Source organism: Coffea eugenioides, unplaced genomic scaffold, assembly GCF_003713205.1.
Source record: "Coffea eugenioides isolate CCC68of unplaced genomic scaffold, Ceug_1.0 ScVebR1_1071;HRSCAF=1861, whole genome shotgun sequence".
In the NCBI taxonomy this organism is placed as follows: domain Eukaryota; kingdom Viridiplantae; phylum Streptophyta; class Magnoliopsida; order Gentianales; family Rubiaceae; genus Coffea; species Coffea eugenioides.
In genome coordinates, this window is record NW_020861445.1 from 5613 (window position 1) to 23169 (window position 17557).

The 17557-nt window shown below is 36.7% G+C and overlaps 2 protein-coding genes across 2 annotated transcripts; both read left to right on the forward strand.

Annotated features, from left to right (window-relative positions):
* Positions 1–236: 236 nt before the first annotated feature.
* LOC113754815 lies at positions 237–7418 on the forward strand. Its single transcript, XM_027299069.1, has 8 exons — positions 237–528; positions 2299–2660; positions 5373–5451; positions 5559–5930; positions 6190–6275; positions 6433–6464; positions 6608–6672; positions 6970–7418. Exons 1-8 carry the CDS (start codon positions 514–516, stop codon positions 7204–7206), a joined length of 1248 nt encoding a protein of 415 aa, XP_027154870.1. The 5' UTR covers positions 237–513; the 3' UTR covers positions 7207–7418.
* A 6519-nt stretch (positions 7419–13937) lies between these two features.
* LOC113754812 (uncharacterized protein At4g04775-like) lies at positions 13938–14462 on the forward strand. The gene is made up of 2 exons (XM_027299062.1): positions 13938–14068; positions 14139–14462. The coding sequence occupies exons 1-2, from the start codon at positions 13952–13954 to the stop codon at positions 14460–14462; spliced, it is 441 nt and encodes a 146-aa protein (XP_027154863.1). The 5' UTR covers positions 13938–13951.
* The last annotated feature ends 3095 nt before the right edge of the window (positions 14463–17557 follow it).

A 17557-nucleotide genomic window follows, 5' to 3' on the forward strand; every position in this document is an offset into this window, starting at 1 on the left:
GAATGGACTGCCGTCTACTTCAATAAGAGACAAGTTTGCGGCGGCGCAACGACGCAGGTCCTTAATTGACGTATATATTTTACTTTGAGGACTAATTTCATAGTAAAAAACTTTAAGGGACCAAATTAGCGTTAGTGAAAATATTTAGGGACTAAATTGGCGATTTTCCCAATTTATAATCACCTAAAATAACGAACCATGAACAGGCCGTGCGGCACAGCTAGGTTGTTGCAAAATGCCGCACATTAAAGTTCTATCAGTAATGGGAAGCCCAGGGCCAACAGAAGTATCCAAGACCATAACTCTAGCTAAAGATGCTACCGATCTTAACTAAATTGCGTTCGGCCGACAGTCAAAAAGATAAGAAAGCCTGTCCAAGAAAAAGGTCCGCCAGAACCCCCAAAAAAAAAAAAAGTACTAGCCTTTAGTCTTTACTGATAGGGTTTCAAGGTTGCCAATTTACTAGCGTCTGCTAGAAGACGGATTTTGGCCGGAGCTCTGGAAGCCGGAACAATGGATGAGAAAAAGGTGACAGCTTTGCTCGAGTTTTGTTGATTACTTATGTTAATTGCGCTGAATATTCTGTCCTGTATTTGTTTGGAGAACTTGCAGTGTAATTATGAGAATGTGAAACATATCCACAATGTTAGATTTTGGAGCCAAAAACACCTTATTTCTTCGTCCAGCTTTTCTTCTTATTTCTTCACACTTACATGGGAACCAGTCAGAAATCTGTTGTTTTTACAAATGGCTTCCCGACCTTACCCCTTCATTTCATTGTAAACCCTTCATGTTGTTCCCAAAGTTGATAGGAAGACTACATTTCCCCTACCTGGTTTGCATATGGTACTAAACAGTTTGGGGTAGGGTGCAACAGAGTGCTGAATAAGCTAGTATTTCACAGATTCATTTTATCCACTGAACTTTTTTGTTCAATAAATTAGTTTTCAAAAGCATCTCTTCACCCACTGAACCGTTTTTGGTTTTCCTTTCGGTGTGTCAGTTCAACACCTATTGAACTTCTAAATGTGCTCTATTCCGGTTATACTTCTGTAGTGCGTCTTTTATCTCAAAGGAATTAGCTATCAAAAATTAACGGAGCAGTACAGTTGTCTCTGAGATCAGGGCGAATAACAAATGGAATGACCTAGATGATTCCAATTTGATTGGGTTCAATGGGTGAATTGGTACCAAAAAAGAGTTTGGGCAGAATGAGCCTTTTGAATAGGTTGGTTGGTACCTGTTAATTTTCCGATCAAAAGTTGACTTTTCTTTTTTAATTCTCGTTTGTGGTATTTATTTTGTTATAGCATTTCATCATTCTACCATCAATTCTTCATCGCAACTACCATGGAGAGCAGCTTCCTTCAATTAGACATCATGATCTCTCCCTCTCTAACACACGCACGCGTTCACATGCACAAATAGAATCCGATAAGAAAAAAAACCACTGTCTTACTATTTAACCATACAGTACTAAAATCCGAAGTTTGGCTGCTCCTTTCTTGGTATGGTAATCTACTTAGCATGGTACTTGATAGCTCCATACTTTCTTACTTCAGACTGGTCAAAAGAAATTAAAAGCAGAGACGTACGCAAAAGTGAACTTATATGTATCATCTGTTAAGGTTCAACATCCAATCAGACATGAGTTTGTTATCAGATCAAGAAGCAAATAGAACTAATCAATCTTATCTTCAGAATTTTGTAAAGGTGCACTTCTTAAACACCTTACAGAAACGCAGTTACCCATTTTGCTCCATGCGGGTGCTGATGAGCCTAGTTGCATAAATTACATCCCTTTGGCCTTTGTTAACTATCGGGGCTTGAGAATAACATCCACTGATTGTTGCATACACTAATCTTTTGCTGCCATAGTAGCTAATTATGCATATCTGGAGTCATGATTTGCTATTTCTGTGGTCAAAGTGATAGAGTCCAATGACGGCAAAGTTCAACTCTTAGCAGTAACAGGCATTTGGAGGCAGCAATGATGATATTTCTTTTAAATTGCACGCTACGCGCTATGCAGCACTAATATGCTAAGAGTTGGTTTTTAGCGGACAAGGTGATGTACATGTGAAGTGTTTAAGATGACCCTCTATGATGTTTCCTTTGTTCTTTTGATTTTTCCAGAACCATCCAACATACTTGGTGGAATTTCCTCTATGCTATCTGATTTGTTTGTTCATGCTAGTTCAACTTGTTTGTGCTTGCCTTTTTTGCAATCCACTTTCCTTTTCCTTGTGATGCCAATTATCTTGAAGATTGCTGATGGAGAATCTTGAAAGTGATCAGGTGAATTGTGATCTGGGACCCATAGCAAATTCCATTGCTGCTGACGACAAGCATAAATTTACGAGCTTGGTTAAAGAACAGCTGAAAAATAGCAAGAATGGGATATGTTCTGTTAGTCTTGGTGAGATGCTTTCCAGGATTTGTTTGCACCGGTCAACTGATTGTGCTAGTGCTCTCCTTGCAGGAGAGACTGGACTCAAAGTAGATATTAATGCAGCACTTATTCGTGGAGGATACCCGTTGCACCTTGCTGCTCATCATCTGTCATTTGAGCTAGCAAAGCTGTTTCTTGAACATGGAGCTCGGACAAATGTAGTTGCTGATGATAAGCTTCCTTTGCAAGTTGCACTTGATGCAATAAGGTTCTTATCTGAAATTTGTTATTTTACGAGGAGTAATCTGGGCATGTACTCTGCGATACTAATTATATACATGCCTCAACTATATAGTTTTTTTTTTTAATGTTCCATAAACATCTGGGAAAAAAGAAATATTTTGTTAGGCTGCACTAATAACATATGGTTAACTTCTTTCATCTATTTTGGTTTTGCTAGTAGATGGTTATCCAATTTTTTACTGAGTTTGATTACCTTAATTTCGATTTAGTAGTTGAAACTGCATTGGATGTAGTTTGCTTAACCATGTTTTGAGCTAAAAAAAACAGAATGGAAGAGGAAGGGAGGGACTGGTTTGGAGTCTTAAATAAGCAATCATTGGGCCTTCCTACATAGTTTGACCATCATAGCTTGAATATTTCATCCATTTCAGCATTTTGTGTTTGAAATGTGCAGAAAGATTTGTGGGTTATTATCATTTATGACCAGAATAATTCTCAGACAAGTCTTCCTGATTTCTGTTTCCTTCAGATTGTGTAAGAATGAGTATTTGATCGTAAGTCTTTATTTTTATGTTTAGGTTTTGAGTGCTGAGTAGTCTGTTTTGGACGTGTTGGTCCTTTCTATGTGCTATACAAAGTAGAGCCAAGTCTCTTTATGTGTTTGATCAATTCAGTCCGGTCCAATTTTTTATAGGGTCTGTCTACCAGGTGCCCAGTGGGCACTCATTAAGATGTACGGTGTTAGATTTTTTGGAAAATTAAGATTAATTAGGGAATGTATATGAACACAAGGGAGGGAAGTAATTGTTAGTGTGTGTATATACGTGGTAGGTTGGGTGGAATTTAGGTGTGTTAGAAAACCTCTTTTATAAACAAGTTAGGAAGACAGACGTTTCTGAAGTTCTATCAATTGCATGTTTCAGACTTGAAACTTGTCAGCGCAAAATAAGTGTACTTAGGCACATGTTTCACAGAAAAAATCACACCTTTCTAGTAGTAACTTCCGTCCAGCACTGATTTTAATGTGTACGATTCCCAGTTCTGTTAGGATTTTATTTCTTTCCAACCTTTAACTTTGAGCTTCTTTCCAGCCGACCAGAAGTTTCTCTCCAGTATGGTTCATGATTCTCTGCTTTGTTTTCATTTTTTATTCTCAATTCTCTCTCATTCTTAGAGGCTCCTGTACTGAAAATAGAACATCTTTGCCCCTTTATGACGTGTGAGACCCTTTTCTCATTGCAAAGTTGAATATGACTCAAATTTTGAAGGTTAATTGACTTCTTAGTTGATATTGGATTTGAACTCACTTTTTCTATTGAAATCATAACTTTGATATGGGATTGATGTTACTGATTTGTTAATCATTTGTTGAAATTTGAGATGTTTTGCTTTGCCCAGTGTTGCATTGATGCTTGAGATTGCATTGTTGTTCTTTTTGGGTGGCTAAAGAAGACTTGAAACTATTTAGTTGCCAGGTGTTACACAACTTACTAGAATCTTGTTTCTCTAAAATGGTTAATTGTACACATACCTGCATGTGATTACTTAAGTAGATGCTCCATTCTACTGAGCCCGTGAAGAGATTAGGAATTTCCAGAACTTTGGTCAACCTTCAGTTAGGGAAACCTTCAAAGAGAGCATTTCTCACATGGATGTAGGTCCTTTTCTTTTGCATTTTTTTCTTTTTATTTTTTTCCAAATGTTAACTATCTAATACAAAAAATCTAGGGTTTTATTGGAGTTGAGTGGGGATGTCTTTTTTCGTAGATTTTGGATTCCTGGAGAGCTAGTTGGCTGGATTTAAATTTTTCTGTCATAGAGGATCAGTTTCTGCACGATATTGTACTGTTACTTTTCTAAGAAATACTACCCCATACATGTTAGCATGACAAGCATATTTGGGAAGATACTGACGGTTATTCACTGTGCTTTGAATACTTTCACCCACATCCTATGCCTTAGAAAATTAGTGGATCAAAGAATCACACTGAGACATGTTTACCCATCCTCCTCTGAAATCTGAAGAGTCAGTGATCGCATCTCCACATCCTCGGTTCTTCTTGGGAGGAAAACCCATAACTATGAAGTCAAATCTCCACCCAACAATTGCGTAATGTAGTTTAGTGACTCATCCCCTGTTCAAATGGCTTCTATGAGTTTGTGTTCTATCTTTATGATGAAAGGGACATTTTTTGTCAAGCTACACACTCTTTGAAAACCTATGCTTGCATACATTTGACAAATATGTTTATGCTCAATAACACACGTCACCTATGTTTCTGGCCTAGGAGTCTATTCATCTATTAAATGATTTTATATACCTGATCTTAGCTTTTGATTTATGAAAAGCATTTTCCCCCTGGTTCACTGTTACTTTTTAAGGCCTGCTTTTACCTTTTTTGGGCAAAGAGACTGAACTTCAGAAGAGGCATGGTAGGTGTTTTGGATTTCTGGTTCTGCTTTCGAAAATCAGAGGCAATTGAGAATAAGCCCTATGTTAGCGGGCATACGTGATATTGTCCTTTTTGACATATCTTAGGCATATGCAGGGTGTCTGGTTACAGCTAATGTGTTTGCGATATTCATGCTGTATTTTCATTTTTTGCTCTTTTCATTGTCCATTTCATGCTCATGTCCCTGGCCCTTGATTCAGTGCCTATTTTTTATGACTGTTGAAAAGTTCATGTTCTTCGGTGGCTGTAAACTTTTTCTTTTCCTTTGTTTATTCTTGTTTCAGCCATCATGACTTTATTGCTGATTGGACCCCAGAAAAATCTGTCTTTAAGTTGATTTATATGCTATGCCTACCATCTTTGGTACGTTTAAGCCCCTCTTTCTTTTCATTGCAACAGCCAATTCACTAAGTGAAAAGAGTAAATACAATATCAAGCTTAGCATGTCTGTTTATTGTTGTTTATGGCAGCGTAAACCACTGGAGGTGGTAAAGTTGCTCTCCGCTGGCATTGACTCTAAAGATGTTGAGAAAGTAGGCAGCTACTGCGTTGAAGAAGGGAAACTTATTCAACTGGCTGCTTTGCTTATGGTGAACAGGGAAAAGCTTCTGGAGCCCCTTCAAGGTTATGAAGCGGATGGCTCTATCCTTGGGCTGTACATTGCAAACAAGTTGAGTTCAGTGATCCTTGAGAAGTACCAATTGATTGCAGATGGTAAATATCAACAGACTAGGTCTTGCAAGCGGATGAGGGATATGATGCTCTCTGCGACGACGTTGCTTCAAATTTTTGAGTGGGCTGGTGATGCTATTGAGGAGTATCATTTTAGAATAAAAGAGATGGTATGTTTACTGGGTTTAATGTACTTACTAAGTTATGTTAGATTGTCGCTGCCGCTGAAATGGGGTTATTTGATTTTATGGTTGTAGTATTCTTTCCATTTTCTGACCCTTGGATGAAGATTGCTGTATTTTATGTTCTGTGTTTTTGGCATTAAATTTTGATTTTTTTTTTTTCCAGTTGGGGTGATCTCTGACTTGCTTCTTTTGAACTGCAAACTAAGGCGCTGATTTGTTTTCTCTATTTGTTTTATTTTCGCAGAGGTTAAGTAATTCCGTGATAGCAGATGATCTCACTGGCTTGCTTCAGAGGTTTAGATTTCTCGGGCCAAGTGACCAGATAAACTGGTAATAGCTCCTGTATAGTTTTCTTCATCAATCACAATGGAGTTGGTTTTGTATTTTGTCTACTTCTATGGTCATCAATTTTAGTTTTTTCATCTTTCAATCATCATTTGCTATTTATGTTTTTGACAAATTTTATCTTGCTGTGGTAATAAACAAGTTCTATCACGCGTTTGCGAGAGGATGAGATAGGTAATTTCTCCACATATCTTTTTAAGTTATCTGACGTGTGAAGTTTTGAAATTAGAATGGAAAACCAAATGAGAGAATATGAGAAAAGCATAAAAGCTAGCGAAGTTTATTTGTATTATGCTTCTTCCTTTGTTGTGATGCAGATGAACTTGTTAAATTGAAGCCCCACAAAAAGTCTTCAATGCAAGGATTGGTCAAACAAAATAAGGTAAAATCTACCTTTAGAAGATGGGAAAGTGAAGGTTGCCCTGTTGTTTTTTAGAACTAAGTAGTGGATGCGCATGTTTTAGCTCCATTTTCTTATCTCTTATAAGAAAATCGTATTAGTGCCTTAACCTCTGAGGCAAATCTGTTTATTTTAATTGCAAGTCCCTCTCGTCCGGAGAAAGAAGTTCCAAAGCTCTCTTCTAAACTCTTCCGTGCCAATTGTAGGGATCATTTTTGTCATCAAGAAATTATTGCTTTGTATTTTTTGTTTGACAATGCTGGCTTTGATATTGTATAGGCTGTATCAAATACCCGAACATTTTCTACATGCTCTCAGCTTCCTGCACTAGGTCCTTGCCACCTGGTTCGCTCATTCCATACTTGTACCGAACCAACAAGTACTTCGGATCTCAAGCTCTTTAAACCAGTGAATGGAACCATCACTCAGGTAATGAATCCAGTAATGCCAAGGTTTAAGAAAGCTGCGATGCGAGTATGTGTTCTGGCTTTGGGCATCAGGAGAAGGATTCAATAGCGAGAATGCACTCGACTGGCGTCTTATGTGGAGTAGCTGTCAGTACTTGACTGTATTAAAAACTGTCAACTGGTTTGTTGGTTTTGGTTTTATGTATTAAATTAGAAGCATTAGGTTTGCCAGGTAAAAGATCATTCTGTGTATTGCTGTCGTATGCTTTGAATTCCTGACTACTTTTAAACAAGATAGTCTGCGTTCCTTTTTTGCTGTCAGGTCCAGAATTTGAATTCTGGAGCCAACAGTTGGGGGTTCGGGGATGGGAGGGTTAAAAAAAAAAAAAAAAGGAAAAGTAGTCCCCGCATTTCCTTGTGCAAGGCTTAGAGTCTTTATTTAGAAAAAAAAAAAAAAAAAGTGTGCTTTTTCTTTTTGTAGTGTACAATAGCATCAAAAACTAAAGCGCGTTTGATGTGTATGTAACTAGACATGGCCAGGGTTCTAGTGCCGGTTTCGATTTTTATGAAAGGTAAAATTTAAATTGGCTTGACAGGGATGGTTGTGATTATGGTTTTTGAACCTCTGGTTTTGGTTTATTTGGGTTATGATTTCAATTCTTTTAGTTATATTTATTAAACATTTGTTGTCATAAAATTGATGTAGAGAAAATATGATGATGAATATTTAAAAGAAAAAAAAAAGGGCGAACTTTATTGCATTATCATGTATAAAGAAAAAGAAAACAATGTTGCAAATTTTATGCACCTGGCCTTAGCTTTTGGCTTTATAAAAAGCATTTTCCCCCCAGTCCATTGTTGCTTTTTTGAACCTGCTTTTAGCTTCTTTGGGCAAAGAGACTGAACTTCAGAAGACGCATGGTAGGTGCTTTGGATTTCTGATTCTGCTTCCGATTTTCGGAAGCAGTTGAGAATAAGCCCTATGTTAGCGGGCATATGTGATCTGGTACTTTTTGACATATCTCAGGCACATACAGATGTCTGGCTACAGCTAATGTGTTTGCGATATTCATGTTCTATTTACATTGATATATTTATCATAAATTAAATGTTTGAAAGTAAAATACCTGTAAAAAATCGATACTTTAAATGAGTAATGCGTGTTTGTCCATAAATTATATTCCTTAAAGTTTATTAATTGTTAATTGATTTATAGTACTTTGTTATTGATTGGACATGTAGCACAAAGGGCAAATCTGGTACAAAATTCTAATTTCACTCCCTAAAATAATATTTAAATCCTTTGGACTAAATTTGCAAAGGATTAGTAACCTCAAGGGAGGTCAGTGTAATTTTTCAAACCACAAGGAAAGTCAGTTCAGTGCAAATGTTAGAAACCTCAGGGAGGTTTCTGCAATTATCCCTCCGCTATGACTGGACAACCGACAAAGGCTAGGTTACGACGTTGGTCCCACCTATCAAATAGAAAAACTTAAACCAATATTCTCACCGCAATGAGAAAATAATACAAAGAATTTTTTTAATTTTCTGTTTTTGGGCACCAGGACGGAAGAATGATTTGGAATTTTTTTTCCCCTTTTTACTACTTTCGTAAGGAACGTGATGATATGATTGGAGTCCATAAAAGTTTTCAAATTAACCCCCTGAAAATGCGGGTACTCTCAATACCCAAACTAACCCCAACAATTGTCACCTTCCTCACTATTAATACTGTGTATCATACGATCCAACTCCTGCCATGAAACCAAATGCGCAATGATCAATTAATCTTGAGAAACACGTAATAAAACACCGCCACACACATTGTACCTGCCAAACGAGTAGCTGCAATTGGATGGTTGTTTCTATTTAAGGATGGCAATGGGTATGATAAAATTCAATACCCATCCACAGATGCTCGACTCCATGGTTAATTCAATTAAACGATCGATGGGATAATTCGTTAGAATTTAATATTGATTAGAGGTAACCGATAGGATTTGTTAAGAAAATTCTAAAAATTCAAAACCCGAAACTATACATGCATACGTATGTGTATATATAACACATGCATTTTACCCTTCACAAAATGTTGAATTCCTCTTGTATAGATTATATAACTCCACAAAAGTTTAAATTTTAATATAATGTATTGATTTAACATTATATATGTATCAATTTTAGTTTGATAATAGTTAATTACCTTTTGTTGAATTATTCAAATTAGTGGATAGAGGGTGTTTGATGAATAATCCGAACCCAAAAGTGATAGGATTTGATAATGAAAGTGTAAGGTTACAGGATAAGATTTAATAAAAAACCATCGATACGTGGATTAGGGTTTGATGAAAAAGATTTTTGAAGGCAACTAACCCGTTGCCTTTCCTATTTCTATTTTGGATGTTCCTAGAAAATTCTTTTGTTTTGTAAGTGTCTTAGAAAATACCTTTCATGGTTATTTATGAAAATATGAAAAAGATTTTTAAATATTTTGGTTTGGAAAATTTGCCGTCAAACCTTCAACCTGCTAAACATAATCCTAATGCTGCCAAGAAAGATCGACAGTGACAGCATATAGTATATCTCTCCATGAATCATTTTGAAGCAGATTCTAAGAATCTATTTAGATTGTTATTTTCTGAAAAAAAATATAAAATAAACTATAACAATTTAGTGTATGTGTGACAAAAATATGATTAAGAAATATATTCATGGAAAATGTAAAAAAGAAAAAAAAAAGAAAACTTCAATTCAAGCAAGGCCTAAGATTTTATTGTAAGAATTAATTTCTAATAAATAGAAAAGCTGGTTATAGTTTTACTCGTTGTAATTTTAGTATTTATAGTTGTTATTTTAGTTTTTTTTTAAGTATCTGTTTATAGAATACAAGCTGTGACTACTCTTAACTATATAAAAAAGAGAAAAAAAATCCCAATTGCCCTTAAACTATTAGTCGGATGAACTTTTGGCCTCCCAACAATTAAAAGTGAGCTTTTGGCCTCGATCTATCCAAAATGCAAAATATTAAGCATTCTATCAAGTTTAGAAGTTAATATCAATGGAAAACCACGACCATGTGTGACGCATGTCGAAATATTAAGGGCATTTTTGTCCGCAATGAACTGTGTTTCACTCAGTAAAATGGAATAAAAATGATTTTGACCTAATTGTTTATTTTTATTTTTATCACTATCTCTCCCTCTCTCTACCATTATTTTCAGATCAAGAAATTCATTCACTCTTTTAGCAATCTGTTGTTTCGCATAGCCCACATTTCTCTTTCTTCCAATATGGAACTCAAACTCTTTCCCACACACAATTCTAATAGTAATCGCCTGGAGATATGGTAGCCTAAGGATTGAACACAACGCATTCCTATCAGTGACCCCATAGTCCTGAACACGGGACTTTTCGCACTAATTCTTTCCCATAAAAAACAAGTTTTTGATTCTTCACAAAAAATCCCTTACGGTTTTGTATCCTGAGCTTTACAGAAGCAATAGAATCATACCTCATTACCTGTATAGGAATCACAAAACCTCTAATTGCAAGGAAAATTACGATGGAATCATTTGAAAACACCCCATTTCTACCCAAGACATGACTAGGAAAGTTCTAATAATCTTCATAAACAAGAGTAAGAGCCATGCTGGTAATAAACATTGCAGCTCCAATAGATAATACTCCCTTGAATATCAAGCGGTAAAATTCTCAATTTTTTAAGAGCCCACCACAATAATCATGAAGTTTGGTTCTTTAACAGCCTAATTAGTCAAACACTTGACAAAATCATAGATCCACTGCCAGATGCGAGATACATCATTCTCAACGCCATTCACTTAAAGCCATCATCCATGGACATTCTCAACACCACAATCCACTTGACAACACATTCTCAACCTGCGAGCTACATCATCTCCTCGTCACATCTCCTCATTGATCCACTGCCAAAATCTGCAGCCACTATCCACGCATACAGCAAATCTATACTTAGGACTCCTTGAGATCCACAAAGTTATGGCCCTCGTCACTTTCTCACACCTACACAAGCGGAAAAAGGGATTGTTGGTTCCTAGCATTTGTTTTGTTCAACGAGACCTTTGGCTGCAATAGAATTTTTCTTCATACATTTCTTTGTTCGGTAAGAACTCCCATTTTATCCAGTGAAACACAGCTTGTAGCGAACAAAAATGCCCTTCATATTTCGGCATGCGTCTGGTTTCCATCGGTATTAACTATTGAACTTGACAGAAAGCCCAACATTTTGCACTTTGGATAGATCGGGAGCCAAAAGTTCACTTTTAACCGTTAGGGGACCAAAAGTTCAACCGACTAATAGTTTGAGAGTCATTGGAATTTTTTTTTTTATAAAAAATGTCAGTGAGCTTATGAACAATAACCATGGGCTGGTTATACTGTAATTCTTGTTAGTAGTGTACACCGTCCCTAGCAAGTGACAATTATGTTTTCCATTTTGCTCCGAACCTCCAAGTTCTGTCTGCCCTCTTTGTTTTTGTCTTCCCCTCCCTACTCTTCCTAGTCTCTCTCTCACAAGAACAAGAACTTTTCTTAATCATACGTGATAATCAATTTTTTTTAATTTTATTTTTTGGGGTTCCATTTTTGGATTATGAGTTAGAGGTGGGTTAACGGAACACACCATGGCTCTCCTTTATTTTTTTTCCTTAATTAATTTGCTGATCTGCATCCATGGCTCCTAGGAATAAAAAGCACTAACTTGAAATCATTAATTTTTGTTGGAGTGTTAAAATTTGGATCATATAACTAAATGCATTTAATTCTTTCCTGAAATCTTAAATACTAGAATAATTGATAATTTACAAACCCAAATACTTCCTAAATGATATAAACAACTAGAGGGATTTGAAATAATTTCAAATACTTCGTTCAAATCTCTGAATCCAAACACAACATATGGAATTTTAGTCACTGATCACAAAAGCCTTGCATGTAAGGGTGGCCACAAGTTCAGATTTAAACTAGAATCGGACTAGAGTCAGTCCAGCAGTTTGTTGGACCGGAATCGAAACTGGATATTGGATACTAGAACTAAAACCACAACCGTGACTATAGTTTCAGGTTCACGTTCATCAAAATTTTGAATTAGAACCAATATTGCAGATTTACGACACGTTCAAACCGTTTAAAAAAATATTTGCTATCTAAACATATTTGATCAGTTTAGAGTTTAATAATTGCTATCTAAACATATTTGATCAGTCCACACATAATGCTAGCAGGTCCAATTCTAATCCAATAATCCATTGTCCTATGTAATTGGCAAGCCTATACACTATTACTAATCTAAATCCAAGACGAATATAATCTAATCAATAACAAGATTTTTTTTTCATAAAATTCGCCCACGTCTTCTCTTTTTTCTTACACATGATAATACAATATTTTTTTTTTTTTTTACATTCATTGTCATATTTTTTTAGAAACAATCTTATAAAACAAGTGTTTAAACATTATTAAAAGAACTAAAATTGTAACCAAAAGAACTCGGAACTGGAGCTAAAGGTTCAACAACTGTAATCGTAATCATCCCTAAAAGGGCTGGTTTAAATTTCAGTTTCAGAAAAATTAGAACTATTAATTTTTAAATCGAAACTGATGATTCTAGAATTGTAACCATGTCTACTTGCATGTATGATCCACAAACGTCATGGAATTGATATGAAGGAATAAGAAATCGAAGCCGTTAATTTTTAAATCGAAAATGTCAATTCCAAAATCGTTATCAAGTTTACTTGCATGTATGATCTACAAGTGTCATAGAATTAACATGAATGAGGAGAACAGTGCAATCAGACAAATCAGTAAGAAAGGTTACTTGGTGGGAATAGTGGCACAGACGGTATTACCGGTCCGGAGTGACCGATACCCAGCTATAAAAAAAAAAAAAAAAAAAAAAAGGTTACTTGGTGGGCAATGGAGAGCGAATCCTTGCCACCAGGGCTCGTTTCCTCGACCATAGAGACTAGAGAGTGACTTTGGAGAGAAAATTATTTGGAAAAAGATTTTATTTTGTAACATGATATACGTGACTTAAAAAGAATAAAAAAATAATTGAAAAAATATTTATGAATAACAGGAACAAATTTTTTTTTAATCAAAATTAGTTTTGGTACTCCATTAATTTTACAAATCTTGGTCAACTGGGAACACGGGACTTTAGGCCTCAAGGAGGGCGGCTTTGATAGGAGGAAAATGTATCCTAAATGTATCGTAATTGCGCGTTTTTTCCTGCTGACGAGGACGCCGGTGTTGGAGCCAACAGGCTGCGTTCGTGCTTAGTATTAATTGAGAAGAAAGGTGACAAAATATTGTACTTCTCAGGAAAAGCGGAATAAGTGTTACAGGAATACAAGTAGAGTAGAGAAGATCCCGATTGTACTCTTTCACTCTACAGCATAGATATCATACTACAGCATGTAGAGGATCTTCTTGGCAGCATACCAACGTTACTCAGTAGACATAAATAAGAGAGTGAATGGCCCAAAAGGTCACTAAACTATTAAAAATGGCACCCTCTGGTCACTAAACTTTTTTTGTGGCCGAAAAGGTCACTAAACTCACAAAAACTCTCCAGCGAAGTCATTTTACCGAATTTCAGCGGTTCCTCATCCGGTAACAGAGTCAATGGTGAGTGGAGGAATATAGTAAAGGGGCAAAAATGTCAAACAAAATATGGTCAACCTTTTTTTCTCTCGCAAGTCGTGCCTTAGATCTAGAAATTAGCTGAGTCCTCTTTTCATTTGTTGAAAGACAAATCTTCTCTCATCTATTCAAGGAAAAATCTCCTTCCATTTCATCCTGTCTAATGACTCATGGCAAGACGCAATAAACCGATTCCATTCTGCAAGTGCGGAACTAGAACTATTTTGAAGACCTCATGGACAGAAAGAAATCCAGCGCGAAGATTTATTGAATGTGCTCAAAATCAGGTAAGATAATTACTTAATGGATATTTGCGAGTTTACAAGATGGATAAAATGTAAATATTTGTTGCTGCAGGTTAGAGGGTGTGGATTTTGGGACTGGTATGATGAAGAAATTTGTGAGAGAGCTAAGCAAGTAATACCTGGCCTGTTAAGAAGTAAGAACAAATTAGAAGCTGAGAATGAAGCTCTGCAAAAGGAGGTTCGGGGATGGCAAAGCAAAGCAAACGAGATGGCACTGGAGATAAAAGGACTAAAGGAGCAATTGGAAAAAAAACAAAGGACAAGAAAGCTAGCAAAAAGTGTTTTTGTGATTGGGGTGGTTGTTACAGTGTGGTTAATATGGATGCATGAGCCAACAATGCCAAATTCGAAGAGGTTGCAAATTGCTAGTGTATGAAAGAAATGTTGTGAAATACTAGTTTGTAGAATGCAGAGATTTTGGATTGCTGGTATGTACAATGCAATTGTACTTAATGAAGCTAGTAATTGTGTTGACTTTGGATCTTTGAAAATGTTAATTATGAGTTCTGCTGTTGACTAATCAATTAATTTGACAAGAACAATAGCCCATTCCAATGATTAAGTAGTGAATGGCAAATAAAAGAGTCATTGCATTGGATCAGAATTGGTTGTATTACAATAGGTGGACAAAAGGTACGTTTGACTCCCACAAAATGGCAACAAAAAGCTATTACATTTTCCTGCCCAATGATCTACAAAAAGATTTACAAAAAGACTTCAAAAGTTATTTAACAGTTTATCATTAAGTTGCACGTCCTCTTCCAAATGATCTTCCTGCCCAATTTCCAACCTTGAATGGTGGTTCTTTTCCCAAATATGCATAATTGGCATTGATCGCACCCTTTTCAGCATCCGTCAATTTTCTCTTTTTTTGGACCACCCTTTTCTGCGTATTATCAGTAGATGCAGCCGGACGAGGATCTTTTTGACTTGTTGTTGTTCTGGGAGCATCTGGTCGAGTTCGCCGGACCTGATCACAAAAACCAAATAACATTTCACTCAGTTATTCCATGAACTACAATTACAATATACAATAGTTAGAAATGTTGATAGCTAACAGGGGTCTTTATCTTTCTAATTTGCCTCTTATTAGTTGGACTGGCAATCGTCCTCAACATCTCTGTTGGATTACTAGTGTCACCTTCGGCAGCAACATTTGCTCCTTCCATTGATTGTTGTGCACCTTCTAAAGTTGATGGCTGAACAGCAATATTATCATATTGTTGGAAAAAATTGCCAACTTCAACGTCAACATTTTCAGCATTCTGTTCACCAGATTCATGCATAACACTCTCTTCTCTAGATTTGGGAACAGGATCCTCCTCACTACAACCCGGAGCTACAAATTTGTTTGGTTGGCCAGTTGCATTTTGCTGTCTTAAATGCTCAGTTTCAGCACCATCTTGAGCTTTGCATGTAGCTCGATTATGACCTGCCAAACCACAGTTTCTACAATGCATAACAACATGTTTTTTCATTTTGTGGACAGTTGCATTTTGTGACCCAGAGTGGCTTCTATTCTCTGTAACATCTTTTCTTCTTGCCTTTCTAGGTCTTCCCGCTTGCACACATGGTATTGGGGGGCCTAACACCGGATTTGTACTAGTTGGCCAAAGTGCTTTTCCACTGATAGGGTAGAGGACATTCTCATAAATTTTTAAAAATAGTTCCCTGGAGTAACACCCATCAGTATACATGCACGGGTCCTCATTCATTCTATGAAGTGCTGCAATGGAATGGCAGCATGGCAGGCCACTAACTTGCCATAAATTACAAGTACATGTTCTTTCTTGTACATATACAGCATATTGTTCCCCTTTAGGCCCTTTGACTTGATAACCCCCATCACCATTTGCCACAGTTTTCCATTTTCTAGACTGTTTTGCCCTCTCTTCAATCAACTCCTTAATAGTTGGACCAACAGCACCAGGGCATTTTTTCATCCAAGCCGCCCTATCTCCTATTCTACCCATTAAATACTCCCTAATTCCTTCCATCATTCCAATAATAGGTAAATCCCTGTATTCTAATATTTTTGCATTAAACGTCTCACAGAGATTATTAACTAACATATCAGATTTAACATGATGAGGAAAGAATGCCTTACACCAATGCTGTGGTGGTGGTGCCCTTTTGACCCATGCATATGCAAGCTGGTCATACTCTTTCAAGTCATCAAGTTCTGCCTCATACAACTCAACAGTTGTAGCTGTTGCAATGCTCCATAGTCTATCTTTTAAAATCTGCCCAGGATGTTTTTTCTTGAAATTCCTGTACATGTGTTGAACACAGAATCTGTGTTCACAATATGGAAGAAGTTCCAAAAGTGCACTATCAAGCCCCTACAATAACAAATTGTGAAAAATTGGTCAACTCTAATAAACCAAATAGTAACTAATATCAACAATAATGATAAGATATGAGTGCTTCACCTTTTGTTGGTCCGAAATAAATGTGTAATGACTGCTGGCAGTGGCTATTTGTAAGTCTTTAATCAATAAGCTCAGAAACCAATGCCACTGCTCTCTTGCCTCCTTTTCAACAACAGCCCAAGCAATGGGCCACCATCCATTATTGGGATCTGGCCCAATAGCTGTCAACAATTGTCCCGGATATGCTCCTTTTGTGTGACACCCATCAAGTGCTATAATGGGCCTACAACCCTCATTAAACCCCTTTTTGAGAGGTCCTAAACAGCAATAGAATCTGGTAAATGTAGGTCTCTCATCAGGATCATTTCTCGGATTGTATTGAATGTCAATTGTTGTATTTGGATGGGTCCTCTGTAATTCAGCAGCATATTCCCAAACAAAAGCATATTGTTCTGCTACACTTCCCTTAATATTCTTTCTAGCCTTAGTCCTTGCCTTGTAAGCCATACTTCTACTAATCTCACACTTATATTGTTCATCCACAACCTGCCTAATTTGCTTTGCTGGCATATACATATTTGACTTTATTTGATCTTCATATCTGTTTGCCAGCCAAGAGGTAGACATGTGTTTATTTTTCCAGGCATGACTGCAATGATTGTGAACATCATTCAATGTCTTCAAAACAAAATCTGAGTTGTTCAATGCTGGAACTTTAGAAGCATACACAAACCACGGACAGGGTGCCACACATTTTGCCCTCAATCTAGATTTGTCATTTGTGTACATAAATACGGGTCTCCCAGTAAGAATCGAGTAATTCCTAATAGCTTCTCTAAACAGACCCTTACTTCCAAATTTCATACCAACCTCAAATTCAGGATTTTTCATAAACTTCTCCATATCAAAGTTAGTATAATTCATGTTTACCTCTTGGATTTCCTCGTCAGACGACCCATTATTGCTGTTGAGTTCCATCTCCATTCCATCATTCAAAAGTGGATTTTCATTGCTAGCATTAGTTGTCCGTGTTTGCTGTGTAGTTTGGGGGCCACGGTCTTCACTTTCCCGTGTAGTTTCAGTAGCTGTGACATCACCT

Excerpts from the sequence above, each read along its gene's own strand:
- LOC113754815 (XM_027299069.1), top strand. Across the intron at positions 2,661-5,372 it reads GTTGCACTTGATGCAATAAG|CCATCATGACTTTATTGCTG; the intron begins GTTCTTATCTGA and ends TTCTTGTTTCAG. Across the intron at positions 6,673-6,969 it reads GATTGGTCAAACAAAATAAG|GCTGTATCAAATACCCGAAC; the intron begins GTAAAATCTACC and ends GATATTGTATAG.
- LOC113754812 (XM_027299062.1), top strand. The coding sequence starts at position 13,952 with ATGGCAAGACGCAATAAACCGATTCCATTCTGCAAGTGCGGAACTAGA. Across the intron at positions 14,069-14,138 it reads TTGAATGTGCTCAAAATCAG|GTTAGAGGGTGTGGATTTTG; the intron begins GTAAGATAATTA and ends TTGTTGCTGCAG.